The 22,369-nt window shown below is 47.7% G+C and overlaps 1 protein-coding gene across 4 annotated transcripts in view; it reads left to right on the top strand.

Annotated features, from left to right (window-relative positions):
* The window catches only part of LOC126260836 (collagen alpha-1(III) chain-like), a 224,543-nt gene that overhangs the window by 193,663 nt on the left and 8,511 nt on the right, over positions 1 to 22,369 (top strand). For all 4 annotated transcript variants that reach the window (XM_049958236.1, XM_049958235.1, XM_049958234.1 and 1 more), the window contains one exon: positions 16,098 to 17,473. In XM_049958236.1, the coding sequence (XP_049814193.1) occupies positions 16,098 to 17,473 (1,376 nt within the window). The remainder of the gene's footprint in view (positions 1 to 16,097; positions 17,474 to 22,369) is intronic.

Below are 22,369 nucleotides of genomic sequence, written 5' to 3'. Positions count from 1 at the left end.
TTTTTTTTAATTTTACTAACTTCCAAAATACAACTATTTTTTATCTCACACTTTGACTTATTGTTTGTTTTTACAACAGAAGGATGTACACCAAATATGACGTTCCTCAGGTTATTCCTTTTTTAGTTATTAATATTTTTAGTTTCGTATAATGTAAGTGGCCTGCCAGCGCTACTCCACGGCTTTCACATGCGCAGCTACAACAGATGGTCGTGACGTCAGTCTGCGGGACACAACTCGTCCGTTACTGACCGTATAATACAGGGTGATTCAAAAAGAATACCACAACTTTAAAAATGTGTATTTAATGAAAGAAACATAATATAACCTTCTGTTATACATCATTACAAAGAGTATTTAAAAAGTTTTTTTTTCACTCAAAAACAAGTTCAGAGATGTTCAATATGGCCCCCTCCAGACACACGAGCAATATCAACCCGATACTCCTAATCGTTCCACACTCTCTGTAGCATATCAGGCGTAACAGTTTGGATAGCTGCTGTTATTTCTCGTTTCAAATCATCAATGGTGGCTGGGAGAGGTGGCCGAAACACCATATCCTTAACATACCCCATAAGAAAAAATCGCAGGGGGTAAGATCAGGGCTTCTTGGAGGCCAGTGATGAAGTGCTCTGTCATGGGCTGCCTGGCGGCCGATCCATCGCCTCGGGTAGTTGTCATTCAGGTAGTTACGGACAGATAAGTGCCAATGTGGTGGCGCTCCATCCTGCTGAAATATGAATTGTTGTGCTTCTTGTTCGAGCTGAGGGAACAGCCAATTCTCTAACATCTCCAGATACTGTAGTCCAGTTACAGTAGCACCTTCGAAGAAAAAGGGACCAAAAACTTTATTGGCTGAAATGGCACAGAAAACGTTCACCTTAGGCGAGTCACGTTCATACTGAATTGTTTCCCGCGGATTCTCAGTGCCCCATATACAGACATTGTGACGGTTGACTTTCCCGTTAGTGTGGAGAGTTGCTTCATCACTAAACACAATCTTTGAAACGAAAGATTCATCTGTTTCCATTTGAGCAAGGATAAAATCACAGAAATCGATTCTTTTAATCTTATCAGCTGCAGACAGTGCTTGAACCAATTTCAGACGATAAGGTTTCATAACTAATCTTTTTCGTAGGACTCTCCATACAGTTGATTGTGGAATTTGCAGCTCTCTGCTAGCTCTGCGAGTCGATTTTTCTGGGCTGCGAACAAATGCTTGCTGGATGCGTGCTACATTTTCATCACTCGTTCTCGGCCGTCCAGAACTTTTCCCTTTGCACAAACACCCATTCTCTGTAAACTGTTTATACCAACGTTTAATACACCACCTATCAGGAGGTGTAACACCATACTTCGTTCGAAATGCACGCTGAACAACTGTCGTCGATTCACTTCTGCCGTACTCAATAACATAAAAAGCTTTCTGTTGAGCGGTCGCCATCTTAGCATCAACTGACGCTGACGCCTAGTCAACAGCGCCTCAAGCAAACAAATGTACAACTAAATGAAACTTTATAGCTCCCTTAATTCGCCGACAGATAGTGCTTAGCTCTGCCTTTTGTCGTTGCAGAGTTTTAAATTCCTAAAGTTGTGGTATTCTTTTTGAATCACCCTGTACTCTACCGGCTTACATTGCAGCCCACATACATTATGAAGTAAAGCTTTTAATAGACAAATGGGCGATCGCGCACTAGTTGCGACGCCACACGCCCAGCTGTTTCTTCAAGTGCAGGAACAGATGGTAGTCACTGGACGCAAGATGGCAGCTGTGCGGAGGATGGTCTAGAGTTTCCCATCGAAAAGATTTGATGAGATCTTTGGTCTGATTCACCACATGCGGACGGGCATTGTCTTGCAGCAAAAAGATGCCCTTGCTCAACTTCCGTGGACTGTTGCTTTGATTCTGGTGTGACGTAGGCCACCCATGTTTCATCGCCCGTAACAATTTGGCTTAAGAAATCATCACCGTCGTTGTGGTACCGCCCAAGGAAAGTCAATGCACTGTCTAAAAGTTTGGTTTTGTGCACATCCGTCAACAAATGGTTCAAATGGCTCTGAGCACTATGCGACTTAACTTCTGAGGTCATGAGTCGCCTAGAACTTAGAACTAATTAAACCTAACTAACCTAAGGACATCACACACATCCATGCCCGAGGCAGGATTCGAACCTGCGACCGTAGCGGTCACGCGGTTCCAGACTGAAGCGCCTTTAACCGCACGGCCACACCGGCCGGCATCCGTCAACATTTTCGGTACCCAACGTGCGCACAATTTTCGGCAATTCAAGTGCTCGGTCACAATGCCATACGAAACACTACGAGAAACATTAGGAAAGTCATCCCGCAAGGAGGAAATCGTAAAGCGTCTGTTTTCTCTCACCTTATTGTCCACTTCCTGCACCAAACTTTCATTAAAGACCGAAGGACGTCCACTACGTTGTTCATCGTGCACGTTTGTGCGGCCTTCTTTAAATGCTCTCACCCACTTTCTTACCATTCCATCACTCGTAATGTTTTCTCCGTAAACTGCTCAGAACTCACGATGAATATCGATCGCTTTTAGGCCTTTAGTACTAAGAAATCTCATAACAGACCGTACTTCATAGTCAGCGGGACTCACGACTGTCGGAGGCATCTTAAACACTCAGTACACAACGTCAACAAGGAAGAATCAGACTGTAATGGCGTCAGTGCGTAGATTAAGGTACAGGCTTTCATGTAAAAATAAAATTATTCAGATATCTTAGCACGTCTTTTTTAAATTTCAAAACGTGCTTAGAAGTAACTGTTAAGAAGAAAATTCGATGCGTTGCCCCGTTTCCGAGTTAATTAGCATTTAAGTTATCCAATCAGGCCTTTGCACTCGCAAATTCAAACACACTGCCAGGAACGGAGTCGCTAAACGTGTTCTTCTTTTGGTTTCCTACAACCGAACTAGAGAGCGGTACAAAGATTGGACACGGAACCCGAGCCAAAGGCTGAGCAGTCTCTTGTACTAATCATCTACGCTACGAGGACAACTGACACTAATTTTGTAGTGTCGGCAGACTTGCCAACACTACGCACACTAATTGAAAGAAGCGGCCAAGATGCACGCGCTAACTCACGAAGGATGGAGTGAGGTCTGAAACAGGATACGTAATGAATGTTATAAAGAAAAGTACGTAGCTCCTTGAATACTTAACTTTTTATACATCCTTGTATACATCGTTCTTGATGAGACATCTGGAGATTGTGGCGATACAAGTGAGACTCTTTAGATACAAGCTATCTAAGGCTAATGGCGCCTTGCTAGGTCGTAGACATGGACTTAGCTGAAGGCTATTCTAACTGTCTCTCGGCAAAAGAGAGAAAGGCTTCGTCAGTGTAGTCGCTAGCAAAGTCGTCGTACAACTGGGCGAGTGCTCGTAAGTCTCTCGAGACCTGCCGTGTGGTGGCGCTCGATCTGCGATCACTCAGTGGCGACACGCGGGTCCGACATGTACTAATGGACCGCGGCCGATTTAAGCTACCACCTAGCAAGTGTGGTGTCTGGCGGTGACACCACATTCCTCCCCCGCAAATCGGCGAAAGGTCGTGTGATAAGGCTTCCGCCCGCCGTGGGGAGGACCCCATGTTGACGTATGCGATGAGGTGGGGAGCCTAACAACAGGCGAGGCTGTGCCACCCGCACCCGGCCATTCGGTCCGAGGGGAGCTAGGAAACGCCTGGAAACCTAGTCCAGGGTGCACGTCAACATGCGGTGTATGCGCCCATAATGAGACAGGAGGGGCCGAAGGGTCGACCGCCATTGCGTCGGGGGATCCGACGCGCGATGACGACATCTGGTCCGGAGCGGGCAAGAGTTCCATGGCGGAGGACATCTGGTCACGGGAAGCGATCGGCGTCGCGTGACCCAGGGAGGCGCCAGGCGGTTGCAGCGACGCGTCCACTGCGGGCGGCGCCAGCGGGAGAACAGGCGGCGGCGCGTCGCCATGAGGCAAAACGGAAGGCAGCGTCGGTAACACCTGGGGATGAGGCGAGCCAGTAGATGGGTCCCCAGGGCGCTGACCGGACGGCACCGTTGCTGAAAGCAGACGGGGAGCGGGAGAACCCAGGCGACGACAGAGGCGCAGCTGATTGAGATGCCGACGCACCTCACCAGAGGCCCCCAAAACCAAATACATCGGGCGGCCGAGGCAGCGAAGAATGCGCCCTGCGAGCCAACGCCGTGAACCTCGATAGTTGCGATAGAAGACAACGTCGCCAGGAGCAAAAGCAGGAGGCCGCCGCTGCACAGGAACCTGATGCGGCGGATGCAGCAAAGACATCAAGGTTCGATGAGGACGACCGTGGAGCAACTCAGCCGGCGAGCGACCATCGTGGGGCTGAGAGCGATACGAGGACAAAAAGAGCAATAACGCGTCCTCCCGAGAATGCGACTCTTTCAACTTCAACATCTGTGACTTGAAAGTCCGGACCAATCGTTCAGCGGCACCGTTTGACTGAGGCGAAAACGGCGCGGATGTCAGATGTTGAATACCATTGGCCTTGCAGAATGACTGAAATTCTGCGGACATGAATTGTGGGCCATTGTCTGAAACAATAGTCTGCGGAAGACCCTCAATGCAAAAGATAGCGGACAACGCTTGGATGGTGGCAGATGACGTCGTGGAAGACATCCTGACAACAAAAGGAAAATTACTGAAAGAATCGACCACAACCAACCATCGAGCATTCCAGAAGGGACCAGCAAAATCGATGTGTAAGCGTTGCCAAGGGGAAGTGGCTTGCGGCCATGCAAAGAATTTCCGCGGCGGTGCGGATTGTTGTTCGGCACACGCCAGGCAAGAAGAGCACATATTCGTAATCGCAGCATCGATTCCGAACCAAGTACAGTGCTGACGAGCAAGTTGTTTCGTCCGCACTATACCCCAATATCCTTAGTGAAGAAGCCGTAAGACAGAGGACTGTAACGAACGTGGGACCACGACTCTGGACTGATCATTATCAGAACACAACAACAAAACACCACGTCGTACAAAAAGTCTCTCCTTGTGAGCAAAAAATCGGCGAACCAGCGGATCCTCGATCCGCGACTTTGACAAGGGCCATTGCGTAGCAACAAAACGCAAAACAGTAGCAAGGACAGGGTCAGAAGCTGTGGCTGTAGCGACACGACGAAAATCAATCGGAAACGATTCGACCACGTTATCGGTTTCCGCATCAATTAACATGCAAGCAAGTTCGGAAGAATCGAATGCTCGATCCTCAGCAACAGGCAAACGGGACAACGCATCGGCGTTTCCGTGCTTAGCAGTGGACCGATACAAGATATCGTAGCGGTACTGCGAGAGGAAAATGGACCAGCGAATGAATTCCTGCGCTGTACGTGGAGGTACAGGCTTGTTCGGATGAAAAAGCGAAGTCAAAGGTTTGTGGTCCGTGATGATGGTAAAATGACGACCATACAAGAAATCATGGAACTTAGTAACACCAAACACGAGAGCTAAAGCTTCTTTCTCGATCTGTGAATAATTTCGTTGCGCAGAAGAGAGCAATTTTGACGCAAAGGCAATAGGGCGATCATGCGATCCATCCTTGTGCGCAAGCACAGCACCGATCCCGAAATCCGATGCATCTACCATCAACAAAAGGGGTTTCTGGGGATCGAATGGCGTAAGGCAAGTATTTGAAAGCAACGCCGATTTCAACTGGCGAAAGGCGCGTTCGCATTCCGTCGTCCAGACAAACGGAACACCTTTACGGCGTAAGCGATGAAGCGGAGCTGAAATGGAAGAGGCATTGCGCAGAAAGCGATGATAATAATTGATTTTTCCCAACGCACTCTGCAGCTGCTTCAAAGTCTGCGGCGAAGGTAAGTCCTGTATGGCACGGAGGTGCTCTGGACTGGGGTGTATGCCTTGGGCATTGATGACATGTCCCAGATACGGTAAGTCACGAGCAAAAAACACACATTTGTCCTTCCTCAAGCGAAGACCATTCTGTCGCAAGACCTGAAATAATGTTCTTAGATTTTCTAAATGTTCAGCTGCTGTCCTTCCGGAGATCACAATATCGTCCAGATAGTTCGCAGCAGTAGGGACCGACGCACAAACAGTTTGTAAATATTGCTGAAACAATGCAGGGGCGGATGCACACCCGAATGGCAGTCTTTTGAATCGGTACAAACCAAGATGCGTGTTAACCACCAAAACGCGCTGGGATTCTTCGTCCACTGGTATCTGCAAGTACGCATCTGCTAGGTCCAACTTCGAAAAGTATTTACCCGGGCACAGTTTATCAAAAAGATCTTCCGGGCGGGGTAAAGGAAAAGTTGCAATCACTAGTTGTGGATTCACTGTTGCCTTGAAGTCCACACAAAGTCTCAATTTTCCGGAAGGTTTAGGCAAAATGACTAAGGGTGAGGCCCAGAGAGAAGCCTGCACACGTTCAATTACACCTTGTGATTCTAAATCGTGTAAAGTTCTTGCGACCTCATCACGCAATGCGTGGGGAACTTTGCGCGCTCTGAAAAATTTCGGTTGCGCGTTTACTTTCAGTTCCAAATGTGCTTCATAGTTCTTAGCGCAACCAAGGCCCGGTGCAAAAATGTCTGCAAATTCTTCACATAGACGAGAAACACTGTCTGAAGGCACAGTCTCGTCACTGATAGGACCTGATTTACTATAGACATGTTAAACAACTGAAATAAATCTAAACCAAACAAGTTCACTGCAGAAGAAGAACGAAGGACGTAAAATGACACAAGTTTTGTTTGTCCCTTGTATGTTGCAAGAAGAGTGCACTGTCCTAACACAGGGATATTCTGTCCCGAATAACTATTTAACTTAACATTTGCGGCACGCAACGGAGGTTTGCCCAGTTGTTTGTACGTGTCGTGATTGATCAATGAAAGTGCAGCTCCGGTATCGAGCTGGAATGGTATCACTTTGCCGTCAAAGTCTAAGTCTACAAAAAGTTTATTGTCCTGCTGACGACAAGAGCGACTTTCACGGGCAATTTGAACTGATACAGGTACAGAAGCACTTGCGACTTGACGGGATTTCCGGCGACGTCGACGCACACTGTTTGTGGGACGAACACAGTCACTGTTTGAGATAGTGGCACTGGACGGGGTGGAATGAACTACATGAATGTCCATGGGCGAAGGTTCACGAGCCTGATTGTCCTTGGTTCGATTCCGGCGCGAAGCAAAGGGCCTGGAATGGTTGTGATTGTCCGATCTGAGCTTCTTCTGGCAAAAACTTTGAACATGTCCTTTCTTATGACAGTAAAAGCAAATAGCTTGGCGTGACGGGCAATCGTCACGCGAATGTCTAGTTGCACACCGCGGGCATGATTTCACTGCATTTGCTTGCCTACGCGGCACACGTGTGTGAGAGCTAGGCCGCAGCTGCGCGGACGTGCGCGAGGGCTGTTTAGCGGTCAGTGCAGCGCGCCCGGCGGGCCGGTTAATATGACACACGGCTGGCGAAGTTTCAAATGATTCCTGAGCAAAGTCAAGCGTGTCTTGCCTATCCAATATGTCTATCACTTGTTGAAGGGAGGGATTTACTAGTTTTAAAATCTGTTCCCGTATGCGAACATCAGAAACGTTCTGTGCTATTGCATCACGCACCATAGTATCTGAATAAGGGAGTCCACATTCACACTCAAACGCACAATCCCTTGTAAGTCCTTGCAATGTTGCAACCCACTCCCTATTAGTCTGACCGGCCGTACGTTTTGTACGAAAGAACGTATACCTTTTTGCAACGACATTGACTGTTTCCTTGAAATAGGCATCTAACGCTGACAAAATTTCTTCATAGGATAGAGTTGCTACGTCGCGTCGGGGAAACAATTTCACTATCACACGGTAGGTGGACACACCTACACACGAAAGCAAAAACGGCTGCCGCTCATTACCTTGAATTCTATAGGCGGCGAGATGGAATCCAAATTGGCGTGACCACTCCGTCCACGATTCAATGGCTGCATCAAAGCTACGAAACGGGGGTGCAACTGCATGTTGTGGCTGCGGTAGCGGTGAAGCGGCGGCGGCCGCATCATGTTGCAGTGCACGTTGACCCTGGACGAGCTGTCTAAGGGCATCCAATAACGCCTGCGTCTGCTGATTCTGCAAGCGATAAAATTCGGACAGTACATATGGAGAAGCCATGACCAAGTAAATGTAAGCAATTAGAAAGAACAAGATCCTGAGTGATCCACGTCGCCAAAATTGTAGTGTCGGCAGACTTGCTAACACTACGCACACTAATTGAAAGAGGCGGCCAAGATGCACGCGCTAACTCACGAAGGATGGAGTGAGGTCTGAAACAGGATACTTAATGAATGTTATAAAGAAAAGTACGTAGCTCCTTGAATACTTAACTTTTTATACATCCTTGTATACATCGTTCTTGATGAGACATCTGGAGATTGTGGCGATACAAGTGAGACTCTTTAGATACAAGCTATCTAAGGCTAATGGCGCCTTGCTAGGTCGTAGACATGGACTTAGCTGAAGGCTATTCTAACTGTCTCTCGGCAAATGAGAGAAAGGCTTCGTCAGTGTAGTCGCTAGCAAAGTCGTCGTACAACTGGGCGAGTGCTCGTAAGTCTCTCGAGACCTGCCGTGTGGTGGCGCTCGATCTGCGATCACTCAGTGGCGACACGCGGGTCCGACATGTACTAATGGACCGCGGCCGATTTAAGCTACCACCTAGCAAGTGTGGTGTCTGGCGGTGACACCACAAATTTTATCTAGCGGCCCCCTTGAATTTGCATGCGTAACTTCAACACTAATTACCTCGGAAATGGTGCAGCCATTATTCCTCAGCATAGCCTACCCTCGACACCCTCACAGTTTTTCAGCCTGTATAGATACGTACGAATAGACGAACAGATTTCACTCCTCATACCCGCTAGTCCAAAAAGTATCAAGGCTGGATTGAGATAAGAGTTAAAATGGAGGTATTAATGCTTCTACATGGTCTCCCCTCCACACACTTGAATGCATTGCACAGAACGAGCACAGAAACTTGTAAAACTGTTGGAAGTCTTTCTTTGGGGTGTTGAATGTCAGTTACGTAGTCAAAGTCTTCGTTCGAGTTTCTGCACTTTGTCGTTCTGTGGTACCCTGATGATTTTTTTTTTTTTACAGAAAATAATTTTACGAGATTTCCATTTCAAACAAGTCGTAGTAGGCAGCCAACCAAGCATTGTTGTTTTTGTGTGCTAGTGAAGGTGTACGGGCTAAACACTGCACACATTTTTATCTTCTTCAGACATTCCAGAGAACGTCTTCACCACTTCATTTACAGATGTAGCTCCGTTGTGATTTGTGGCACAGTAACGCTGACACACTATGATCGCACGTTCACTACTTGACACCGCCTGTTCGCAACTGAGTGGTCGAATGCTCATCTGTTGTTAGTTCAAGCTGCCACCCAGGTTGCCACGCTAACGCCGCTTATATGCCAGGAATAAAACAGTGTCGGAACATTTTGGGTGAACGGTGTATTTTCTTGTGCTTGCCCCCTGGTAGCCTATGCTCTGTGTTACTGGCGGCGCGAAAAGTATTTTCTTACTACTAGACTTCACTGTCAATCTTGTCGTGTTTCATTGCCCGCTATTTACGTTCTACCAGTGTACAGGTCTGACACAGCCTCATCTCTAAATACGAAAAGGGTAAATCCAATTACTAAACAGTAATCAATCCAATAAATAGAGGTGGAGCCCCTCTACGCCCACACCAGCATGATGGCCAACTCAAAAGCTCTACTGCCATCTCTGCTGAAGCGCTAGTTTTCACTTAAGTGATCAAGGTGAACCTTTAATACGCACTCATCTGGAGATAGACTTGGTCGAAAGTCGAACGAAGGGTAGCCGTTTGAAGGGCAGAGGGAAAAAGGTCGATACCATTGACGTTGTGCAGTGTTGTTACTCGGCGGCTGCCGCTGGGTGCCGGTGTTGATCTGTCGGTCAGCGTCAGCATACCTGTAACAGTTAGGTTCAGCATCGTTTTGTGTCCGATAGGTCATATATCAGATGCACAGTGTAGGGTGATGTTTGCGATTTGTTCGTGCGTCAGTGTGCGAGCTCGCCGGTTACCCTGCTGTAGCCTGTTGGTCGGCCTAAATTTGTGGTGAGGTCTTATGGGACCAAACTGCTGAGGTCATCGGTCCCTAAGCTTACACACCATTTAATCTAAGTTAAACTAACTTACGCTATGGACGACACACACACCCATGCCCGAGGGAGGACTCGAATCTCCGACGGGGAGAGCCGCACGGACCGTGACAAGGCGCCTAAACCGCGCGGGTATCCCACACGGCTCCAGCTTTAATTGCAGCTGGCATATCCAGTCAGCGTTGCTGATATGCAGGGACAAAGAAATCAATCCATTTACAACTGTATCAGTAATTGGTGTTTTACATACAGAGTATCACTGAATCACGACCACCTAATTAATATCTCAAAGGCAGCGTAGTAGGCCCCAGTCACAATCCATTTAGGAAGATTACAGAAATATCGATTCATCATCTTCAGGCAGGGCAAAAGCCTGAACCTCCGTACTTCAGGTATCAGAAACCAGATAGCCAACGATGAAGTCAATCGACGTGAGCAGGAAATGACACGTTTCAGTATAAAACATTAATACAATGCAAACATGTCCGACGGAACTTTACATCGTAACACAGTCATTGCAATACAGTACTTATCCGCCGACACCGGGCAGCGACCTTCTAGTAAAATGTTTGTCGTGCACAGGAAGATACATAATGGATGTACCAGTACAGATTGCAGACATCTGGTTGACGATACATCAAAGTTTGGGTCTGGCTGTGAGTCGTCCTCGGATAGCCACATTGTAAGGCGACCGCTCGCAATAAGCAGAAATCCGGGTTCGAGTCTCAGTCCGGCACAAATTTTCATTGTCGTCTACATCTACATCTACATGACTACTCTGCAATTCACATTTAAGTGCTTGGCAGAGGATTCATCGAACCACAATCATACTATCTCTCTACCATTCCACTCCCGAACAGCGCGCGGGAAAAACGAACACCTAAACCTTTCTGTTCGAGCTCTGATTTCTCTTATTTTATTTTGATGATCATTCCTACCTATGTAGGTTGGGCTCAACAAAATATTTTCGCATTCGGAAGAGAAAGTTGGTGACTGAAATTTCGTAAATAGATCTCACCGCGACGAAAAACGTCTTTGCTGTAATGACTTCCATCCCAATTCGCATATCATATCTGCCACACTCTCTCCCCTTTACGTGATAATACAAAATGAGCTACCCTTTTTTGCACCCTTTCGATGTCCTCCGTCAATCCCACCTGGTAAGGATCCCACACCGCGCAGCAATATTCTAACAGAGGACGAACGAGTGTAGTGTAAGCTGTCTCTTTAGTGGACTTGTTGCATCTTCTAAGTGTCCTGCCAATGAAACGCAACCTTTGGCTCGCCTTCCCCACAATATTATCTATGTGGTCTTTCCAACAGAAGTTTTTCGTAATTTTAACACCCAGGTACTTAGTTGAATTGACCGCCTTGAGAATTGTACTATTTATTGAGTAATCGAATTCCAAGGGATTTCTTTTGGAACTCATTTGCATCGTAATTCGTAATATCTGTAATATCGCACTGTAGATATGATGTCGTACTACATTGTATGATCAACGTAACAGTGATCTGTTGAGGAAAGCCACTTCCCGTGTAGACCGTTTTCATTTTTGAAATAAACACTTTATTTCATGCTTTTCCACCATTAGCTAATTTCACCCCCTTGGCAATTTATACAAGCCACATGGTAGGAAACAAATGACAACAGATACAATAGCTTCAAGACTGGAAAAATAATGTCAGAAATGTACATAAAACTTTTTACACACCTCCGTCAGAGTGAAAATCTGTGTTCTCAAGTTATATCTTCTGCACATTACTACCAGAAAGAAGCACCATCTAATGATATCCCCAATAAAGGTTACTTATCAAAATGGTGGAAAGGGACACAACTTTTATATATGAGGTCTATTGAAAAAATCCCGGAACTTCGTCCAGAAACTTTTTCTACGCTTGCTTTTTACTTATTGTGCATGGTCTTCTTCGAAATATTCCTCAACAATTGATACATGCTCCCAGCGCCGTTTCCACTACCGGAAGCAGTCTTGGTACGCCCCTTGAAGGATCGCGCGAAGCGCCGTCTGCGAGTTTGCTTTTACCTCGTCTATCGTCCCAAATCTTCGTACTTTCGACGGTGTTTTCACAAGAAGTCCACTGGGGGCCAGGTCTGGAGAGTACGGAAAATGAAGCAGCACAGTCATTTCTTTTTTTTGTGCAATAGTCACATGCCAATAGGGATAAATGTGAAGGTGCGTTATTGTGATATAAGAGCCGTGAAATGTCCCGCTACATTTCAGATCGTTCCTTCTCATATTTTCTCGCAGACGTCGCAAAACGCCCCGATAGTACCATAGATTAACAGTTTGTCCCTGTGGCACGAATCCATAATCAACTACCCCTTCACTGTAAAAAAAGAAAAAAAACCTATCATCATGACTTTGTCATTTGACCTGACTTGGCGAGCTTTTTTTGGACCTGGAGAACCTTTCTCGACCCATTGTGAAGAATGAACTTAAGTCTCAACATCATAACCGCAGACCCACTTCTCATCACCAGTTCAAAAAATGGCTCTGAGCACTATGGGACTTAACATCTATGGTCATTAGTCCCCTAGAACTTAGAACTACTTAAACCTAACTAACCTAAGGACAGCACACAACACCCAGTCATCACCAGTTATGATTCTCTTAAGGAATATCTCTTTCTCATTTGCGCGATCCAAAAGATCTTCTTTCTGGTCTTGACTCATGAGTCGTGGGACGAACTTGGCGGCAACACGATGCATTCCAATATGCAGTGTCAGAATTTCATGACATGATCCAACTGAAATGTTACATTCTTGTGAAATCCCTCGGAGAGCCAGTCTCCAACTGGCACGCACACTTTCGTTGACGTCCCTGACATGGACGTCGTCGGTAGACGCTGAAGGACATCCTGAACACCGGCCGCGGTGGCCGAGCGGTTCTAGGTGCTTCAGTCCAGAAACGCGCGACTGCTACAGTCGCAGGTTCAAATACTGCTTCGGGCATGGGTGTGTGTGATGTCCTTAGGTTAGTTAGGTTTAAGTAGTTCTAAGTTCTAGGGGACTGATGACCTCAGATGTTAAGTCCCATAGTGCTCAGAGCCATTTAAACCATTTTTGAACATCCTGAACGAGGGTCATCTGTAACTTCCACCTGGAAGCTTCCTGCATCATTTGGTGTGTCTCTGTAAAGGTTTTCTTGAGGTTCACGCAAAATTTAATGCAGACGCGTTGCTCGTCTTACTCTGCCATCTCGAAATTCGCAAACTGTGTGATACAATTTTATACTCAGTACAACACTGAACAATACCTAACAGATATACAACAATGAAACTTCCGGCAGTTACACATTAAACACAGATGTGGTCAGGCATGCCAACTGCATTTCGCTCCAACACACCATTCTAGAATTTTTTGAATAGACATCGTACATCAGTAGTGAGCACAAAAAACGTTAAAATATGAATTACATTTAGCATTACCATCAAATGACATTGAAACTTTTTCAAAGATGTGAATTTCGTGTCTAAAACGAAAAAAAATCAACCCTTCTACGGATCTGTCACTGTGCCAGCGTAAACCACATTAAAAGCCTTTAGTTAACATTTCTAATAAAACTGCATATGACACCATCAACGTCTAAAAATCCAATGGCATACATGTCAGCGAATTTAACAACTCGGTTGTGTCTCAAGAGAGATAAAAGTAGTTTAAACAATAGCAATAAACACCGGGTCAAAGTCATTATTACCTATGCCTAAATTAAAAGATCTGCAGAAAATCTCGTAAGTGACACATTCTTATATGGCAAACGAGGGAAGCTTTAAAAATGTTTGACGGAAGGCAGCGAATGGTGAAGCCCCTTATTACGTGCGTGAGGGAGGAAAGAGCCAGCCAAAACACAACAAAAATGTGGTTGAGTCACAAAATTGCCACAATATACGTATGGAACGAAGACCAGTATCTTCCGAGTCTTCTGCCGGCTCGACGAGCAATTACACGCAATACTCCCACGGTCAGTCAGGCCATTTCACTTCCCTCAGTAAATTTGCAGCGACGGTGGTTCCGTACAATGGACTTATAATATTATATAAATGGAAGATGGAGGGGGGGGGGCAGAAAGGAAAGGAATGGAAACGAAGGGAAGGGAAGGGAAAGGAAAGGAAAGGAAAGGAAAGGAAAGGAAAGGAAGGGAAAGGAAAGGAAAAGAAAGGAACTAATGATATCAGCTTCATGGAGATTTAATGTGAAATCAGCGGTGACGAGTGAAGATGTGTGCCAGACTGGGACTCAAACCCAGGATTTCCTACTTACTAGGCAGTTGCGTTAACCACTGCACCGCCCAAACACCGTGTTTGTGGCAAATGCGCGGACTATCTCGGCAAGTTCCCCTGTTGGCCCACATTCCCGCCCAGCGCCACCCATCCTCAGTCCCTGCCTGTGTCCTCTGTGGTCGCTAATTTTAGATTACCGCTGGAGGTTGAACTTCAATGTGCACCCAAACTGAAGATTGTGGATTCACTGCCCATCGTATCGAGTCAATTATGCAGGGTGTTTGAAAAACAACTCCCTAGTTTCAAGTATAAATTTAACGGGGAAATTAATGAAAAATTACATCAATGAGTACATATCATGAAAGAGAATTCCTTCAAGTTTTGTTTAATGTTAGTAGACTTCAACGTGGGCTCCATTTGTTGCCCTGCACACGTCGAGACGACATTCCACTTCACGCCACGTATTCACCAACATTTCATGTGTAACTATTCCAACCGCTACGACGATTCTTTCTCGTAAATGATTGATGTCTCTGAACTTTTAACTGCACACAACATTTTTTTATGTGGCCCCAAAAGAAAAAGTTCAGTGGGGTTGATGCTGAATAACATCATGTGGATGCTCTGCCCCACAAATTCTGCAGTTATGACGATTAACTGTTCCACTGACATGCAATGTAGCCTCATCTGAAAAGAATCTTTTTAAAAAAATGACATCGTCATCAATTCTGTGCAGAAAGTCAACAGCAAAGTCATAACTTTTTTTTATTTTATCAGTAGGTTCTATTTCATGTAACAGTTGCAATTTATAGGCGCACTACTAAAGTCTTTTACGCACAACATCACACAGAGTACCTTACGCACTCCTAATTGTAGACTACGTCTGGCGCCGGCCGGTGTGGCCGTGCGGTTCTCGGCGCGTCAGTCTGGAACCGCGTGACCGCTACGGTCGCAGGTTCGAATCCTGCCTCGGGCATGGATGTGTGTGATGTCCTTAGGTTAGTTAGGTTTAAGTAGTTCTAAGTTCTAGGGGACTGATGACCTCAGATGTTAAGTCCCATAGTGCTCAGAACCATTTTCGAACTGTCATAACTGACTCAGTTTTCACAAGCCAAATAACACACTGTACTTTCCGTTGCGGAGTACACATTGTTGCTGAGATGCTCTGCACTGCACTGCACGTACGCCTGGACTGAACTGAAGGAACAGATGAAGAAAGCAGCACTGGTACCGTCTCAAAGTCAAGCGGACCTGCCAACTGCAGAGGAGCCAAACTTGGAGAGTAAATGAATCAAACATTACGAACTGGAATAGTGTATGCCACTTTGCACAGATTCTAGGACACATTAAAGCTAAGGAGTTCTTTTTCAAACACACTGTATGTATACGTGGTGTCCGAAATGGCAGGCACCACGCATTCATATACTTGTAATGGCTCTGAGCACTATGGGACTCAACATCTGAGGTCTTTAGTCCCCTAGAACTTAGAACTAGTTAAACCTAACTAACCTATGGACAGCACACACATCCATGCCCGAGGCAGGATTCGAACCTGCGACCGTAGCGGTCTCGCGGTTCCAGACTGCAGCGGCTAGAACCGCACGGCCACTTCGGCCGGCTATACTTGTAATACTGATCGTTATTCAGTTTCCACAGCTTACGCCCTATGTGATGTGCAGGTGCAGGGCTCGTTCCGCCAGGGACTGAGCTACTCTGGAGCCGCGCAAGCAGGATCCAGTGCAGGGCAGGGGGCGGCGGTCGCCGGCGCCGGTGGCGGGGGCGGGGCTGTAGGCGGAGGCGGAGGCGTCGCGCCCGAGGAGCAGCGCTGGAGGCCATTCGGCAGCGCCATCGGCGGTGGACAGCTGCCTTTCGGAGGGGCAGCGGCGGATAGTGACGCCGGGAGCGGAGCACTAGCCGGCGGCGGCGGCGGCGGCGGCGGCGGAGGCGGAGGCGGCACTGGCTCGACTGGAGGCGCGATGGGTGGAGGCGGTAGTGGCTTGAGCGGAGGTGCCACAGGTGGAGGTGGCATGGGTGGCAGCGGCTTCAACGGAGGCGGCATGGGTGGAGGCAGTGGAGGAGTTGGAGGCGGAATGGGTGGGGGCAGTGGAGGAGTTGGAGGCGGCGGAGGCGGTATCGGCAGTGGTCTGGGAATGCCGACCAGTAATGGGCGCGGAAGTGGCGCCGGGATGGGTGCGGGAAACGGCAGGCACGCTGGCGGGGCGCACCTCGACACGAGCGGTATGAGGGGTGCCGGGGGACACACGGTGGGGACTACTGGGGGCGGCGGCGGTGGCGGCTACCGCTTCGGGACCTCTGCGCCGTCGGGGGCCGACTCTTCGTACATGCCTCCTTCCGGCCGCGGTGGCTACTCGGGGCCCTCCGGCACTGGTGGGAGCCACGCCCTGCCTCCATCTGGTAGCGGACACGCAATGCCTCCTTCGGGCAGCGGGCACGCAATGCCTCCTTCGGGCAGCGGGCACGCAATGCCTCCTTCGGGCAGCGGACACGCAATGCCTCCTTCCGGCAGCGGGCACGCCGTGCCTCCTTCGGGCGGTGGACACGCCGTACCTCCGTCTGGCGGCGGCCAGTCGATGCCCCCTTCCGGCGGCGGCTTCCCCGAGTCGGGGGCCGGGGAGGGTAGCGACTACGACGGCTCCGGCGACTACGAGGACGAGGACGTGGCGTCGGGGCCGTCGGCGCCCTCGCGGCACCTGTTCCGCAACGGAGACGGCGCCGGCGGCGGCGGCGGCCAGCGCACGCTGTCGGCGGGCCCGCACGGCACGGTGACGGCGGGCAGCGGCAGCCGACGCGTGCAGGCGCCGCCCGGCGGCCAGACGCAGAACGTCCACCTGGGAGGTAGCGGCGGCGGCGGCTCCGTCGTGTCGGCGGGTGGCAGGGGCGGCGCGCCCAGCCAGGCGCAGGGCATCTACGTCGCGGGCACCGGCGGCAAGACTGTGCTCGTCAGGCAGGACTCCTCCTCCTCGTCGTCGTCCTCGTCGTCGTCGGGCAAGGAGGTGCTGCTGCAGCCGGGACAGAGCGTGCCTGGCTCTCCAGGGTAAGCCTTTATTCTGTCCAACATACACTGACGTGATAAAGGTCGAGGAAACCATCCCGCGGCATAGTGCAGCAGCTAGACGTGGCACGGCTTCGACAAGTCGTCGGAAGTCCCCTGCAGAAATATTGAGCTATACTGTCACTGTAGTGTTGCCGGCGCTGGATTTTGTGTACCAACTGGCGTCTCAATTACGCCCCACAAATGTTGGATGGGATTCATGTCGGACGATCTGGATGGCTAAATCATACGGTCAAATTTTCCAGTTCTTCAAACCAATTACGGAAAATTGTGGCCCGTTGACACGGCGCATTGTCATCCGTAAAAATTCCGTCTTTGTTTGGGAACATGGAGTCTACGAATGGCTGCAGATGGTCTTTAAGTAGTCGAACAGAGCCATTTCTAGTGAGTGATGGATTCAGTTGAACCGGAGCACCTATTCGTTTAATGTAAACACAGCCCACACCAGTATGGTGCCACCACCAGCTTGCACAGTGCCTTGTCGAGAACTTGGGTTCGTGGCTGCTTGGGATCTGCGCCGCACCCTACGCCTACCATCAGCTCTTACCAACTGAAATCGGCACTCATCTGACCAGGCCACGGTTTTCCAGTCGTCCGGGGTCCAACCGATGTGGTAACGAGCCCAGGAGAGGCGCTGCGGCGATGTGCTGCTAGCCAAGGCCCTCGCCTGCTTCCATAGCTTATTAACGCCACATTTCGCCGCACTGCCCTAGCAGATACGCTCGTCGTAGGTCCCACATTGATTTCTGCGGGTATATCGCGCAGTGTTGCTCGTACGTTAACACTGACAACTCTACGCAATCGCCCTCAGTCGTTAGGTGAAAGGCGTCGGCCACTGTGCTGTTGTGATGATGGGTAATGTCTGGAAGTTGGTATTCTGGTCGCACTCTTGACACAGTGTACTCATAGCAAAGAAAAAATTAGGCATCACGAGGAGGTATCGCGCTAATAACGTAAAACACCACGTCTTGCCTTGATAATGGCTTCAGTTCGGCGAGAAATACAGTCCACAAATTGTCATATTCAGCTGCAGTCACTCGTTGGTGATTAGATCCCGTACGGGAACAAAATTGTGGAGATGTTGTTTGCCACGATTCACCCAACATTCCAAATAGTTTCGCATATTTTCTGCTGGATAAGACCATCCAATTAAGCAAAAACAAAAATATAGAGCCCACGACCTTGTGAATTTATTTATATAAAAATAGTGGATATGATGGAAGTACTAGGCGCCATTTGTTTGTAAAACAGTTAACATAATTTTATTCGATGTTCTGGAAATAATTGTTATCTTGGAGGAAACATTTTCAATTAGTGTAATGTCTGTTCCAGAAACTAAAAACGTCATATCACTGAAATTGCATTTAGCCATCAAAAGAAAATAGATGACATAATTTACTAGATACTAAAAGTTAATGACGAATTTGGCTGGTCAGCTGAGAACTCTGTCTGAAGGCATTTGGCATAGGTCTGAAGGATGGAGCATGTTGTATAAGAGAATTACATCTTCCAGTCTTGATGGTTTGAAAGAAACTGCAAAGCGAATATCATCTGGCAGTCATTGTAGACAACGCCGGGTCGTCGGTATTCACTACACAACTCCCTGTAGCTCCGTTTCTGTGAATGAAAGACTCCTCTTTCGTACAACAGAGCGCGTTATGATGAGCATTGAAAACCACAGTGTCGTTGAGAGACTGGTGAAAGCCATGAAACTCATTTAGTAGCCAGGGTGATACAAGCACAAAGGAACTTTTCGAGTCCAAAATATCAAGTTCAAATTAGTCCTCTTCCTTTTGATTGCTGTGCAGGGTTTTGTTCTGCATTCAGACACAGCTGAGGTTTTAAAATATTGCCCACTCTCTTTTGGGTGATGGTTCATCGGGTTTCTCCTCCTCTCTCAGCTGTTGTCTCGATGACAACTTCGTACATCTACATCTACATCAACACTCCGCAAGCCATCTGACGATGTGTGGCTGGTCCCGCTAACTGATACCCCCTTCTCTGTTCCACTCTACCAGCTCTTAATTTCTCGAATTTTCTCATCGTGCTAGTAGGACGAGATGTATGTGTGGAGGAAGTAATATTTTGCCCGGCTCTTCCCAGAACGTATTCTCTCGAAATTTCAATAGTAAACTTTTCCGTGGTCCACAATGCCTCTCTTGTAGCGGCACCCAATGGAATTTGTTGAGCATTTCTGTAAGCCTCTCGCGCCGACCAAACGATCCCTTGACGAGACGCGCTATTTTTCGTTGGATCTTCTCTTCCACCAGACCTACCTGGTAAGAGTCCCAGACTGACGAACAATACCCAAGAACAGGTCGAACAAACGCTTTTTAATCCACCTCCCTCGTGGATGAGTTACTCTTCCTTAAAATTCTTCCAATGAATCTCAGTCTGGCACTGCTTTTCCTGCTACTTATTTTGTATGGTCATTCAACTTAAGGTCGCTCTGGATAATTACTCCTAGATCTTTTACGGTGATTACTATTTTCAGCAGTTTGTCTACAATAGTGTAGTTTCCTTATCCATGCGCAAATGTTACATTTATTTATGTTCAGAGGCAACTGCCAGATTCTGCACCATTCATCAATCGTCTGTTACTGTCTTCTGGCGTTGCTACTCTCTTACAGACAGCTACATCATCTGCGAAAAGTCTTGAAGAGCTTCCGACGCTTTCTGCTGAATCATTTACAACATTGTAAACAGTAACGGTCCTATCACATTTCTATGGTACTCCGAAAATTACATTTAGGTCGATCGATTTTGTTCCGTTATGAGCGACTGGATGAGTTCTGTCTGCGAGGAAGCCTTGAATCAAGTCACAATTTTGGTCCGATATTCGGTAAGCTCCCGTAAACCTCTGCTTGCAGTCAAGTCCTGTTGTCAGACGGAATCTCATCTGATCCTTCAGTTGTGACGTCAGCTGGGGCGCTCGTCATTGTGCCGCAAACTCTTTGTCTGCAGATCCAGTTCCAAGCAGATTTTGGTAGAACCCTTGGCCCAGCCTGTGACAACAGATACTTTAAGCTTCTCAGAGGAAACACCATCCCAGTCAGTTTGTCAGCGACCTATGACAGTTGTGTGACATCTCACCGTAAATCAGAGTTTACGCAGGGTAGACACAATCCCTACCTCGGGCGAAAAAACTGTCATCAGCGACTTACACTGAGGTGACAAAAGTCATGGGATCCTCCTAATATCCTTTCGGGCCTCCTTTTGCCTGGCGTAGTGCAGCAGCTTGACCTGGCATGGACTCAAGAAGTCGTTGGAAGTCCCCTGCAGAAATATTGACCTATGCTGCCTCTATAGCCGTCCACAGCTGCGATAGTGTTACCGGTGCAGGATTTTGTGCACCAACTGACCTCTCGATTATGTCCAATAAATGTTGATGGGTGGCCAAAGCATTCACTCGAACTCTACAGAATGTTCTTCAAACCAGTCGCGAATTGCTTGTGGCCTGGTGACACGTCGCGTTGGCATGTATAAAAATTCCATCGTTGTTTGGGAGTACGAACCCCATGAATGGTTGCAAATGGTCTCCAAGTAGCCGAACATAACCATTTCTACTCAATGGAGGCTTCAGATGGACGAGAGGACCCAGTCAGTTCCATGTAAATACAGCAGCCCAGACTATTATGGAGCCACCACCAGCTTGCACAGTGCCTTGTTGAAAACTTGGTCCACGGTTTCGTGGGGTCTGTGATATCAGCTGTTACCAACTGAAATTGGGACCCATCTGACTAGGCCACCGTTTTCCAGTCGTCTTGAGTCCAACCGATATGGTCACGAATCCAGGAGACGAGCTACCGCCGATTTTGTGCTGTTAGCAAAGGCACCCGCGTCGGTCGTCTGCTGCCGTAGCGCATTAACGCCAAATTTCGCCGCACTGTCGTAACAGGTACGTTCGTCGTACATCCCACATTGATTTCTGAGGTCATTCCACGCAGTGTTTCTTGTCTGTTAGCACCGACAACTCTACGGAAATGCCGCTCTCTCGGTCGTTAAGTGAAGGCCATCAGCTGCTGTGTTGTCCGTGGTGAGAGGTAATGTCTACAATTTGGTATTATCGACACATTCTAGACACCGTGATTTTCTGAATATTGAATTCCCCAACGATTTCCGAAATGTAATTACCCTTGCGTCTAGCTCCAACTATCATTCCTTGTTCAAAGTCTGTTGATTGCCGTCGTGCCGTCATAATCACATCAGAAACTTTTTCACACGTATTATCTGAGTACAAATGAAAGCACCGCCAATGCACTGCCCTTTTTATACCTTGTGTTGGCGATACTACCGCCATTTGTATATGTGCATATCGCTATCCCATGGGTTTCGCGACCGCAGCGTATGTGAGTAGTAGGACATATCATTTTGTAGCATGGGAGCCTTACCACATTGGAAAGTTTATACTCTCCAGCTTGTTTTGTTACACTGATTCTTACAAATTTGTTTAATATTATGAGTTTGGCAGCACGTGGTTGAGTCCAACACACCCATACGATATAGTTCTGCACTGTTGCCTAATGAATAAAATACAAGCGTGTGGAATATATGACCACGAACAACTGCGTGACTGGACTGAAGAGTTTCTAGCAAATAAAACTACCGTGTCGCTTTGAACGGAGAGAAGTCTTCAGTCTTAAAAGTAACTACGGGCGTACCCCAGGGGAAGTGTTACAGGACTATTACTTTTCATAACATGTATAAATGACCCAGCAGAAAATGTCGTAACTTCCATGAGCCTTTTCGCAGATGACGCTGTTTTATACAGAGAAACGACAACTCTAGAAAATTGTAGCGAAATGCAGGAAGGCAAGCAGAGAGTCGACACTCGGTGCAGCATGTGGCAATTGACCCTCAACATAAAGAAACATAACG

Source organism: Schistocerca nitens, chromosome 5, assembly GCF_023898315.1.
Source record: "Schistocerca nitens isolate TAMUIC-IGC-003100 chromosome 5, iqSchNite1.1, whole genome shotgun sequence".
In the NCBI taxonomy this organism is placed as follows: Eukaryota; Metazoa; Arthropoda; class Insecta; order Orthoptera; family Acrididae; genus Schistocerca; species Schistocerca nitens.
This window is presented reverse-complemented; position numbering and strand designations above follow the sequence as displayed.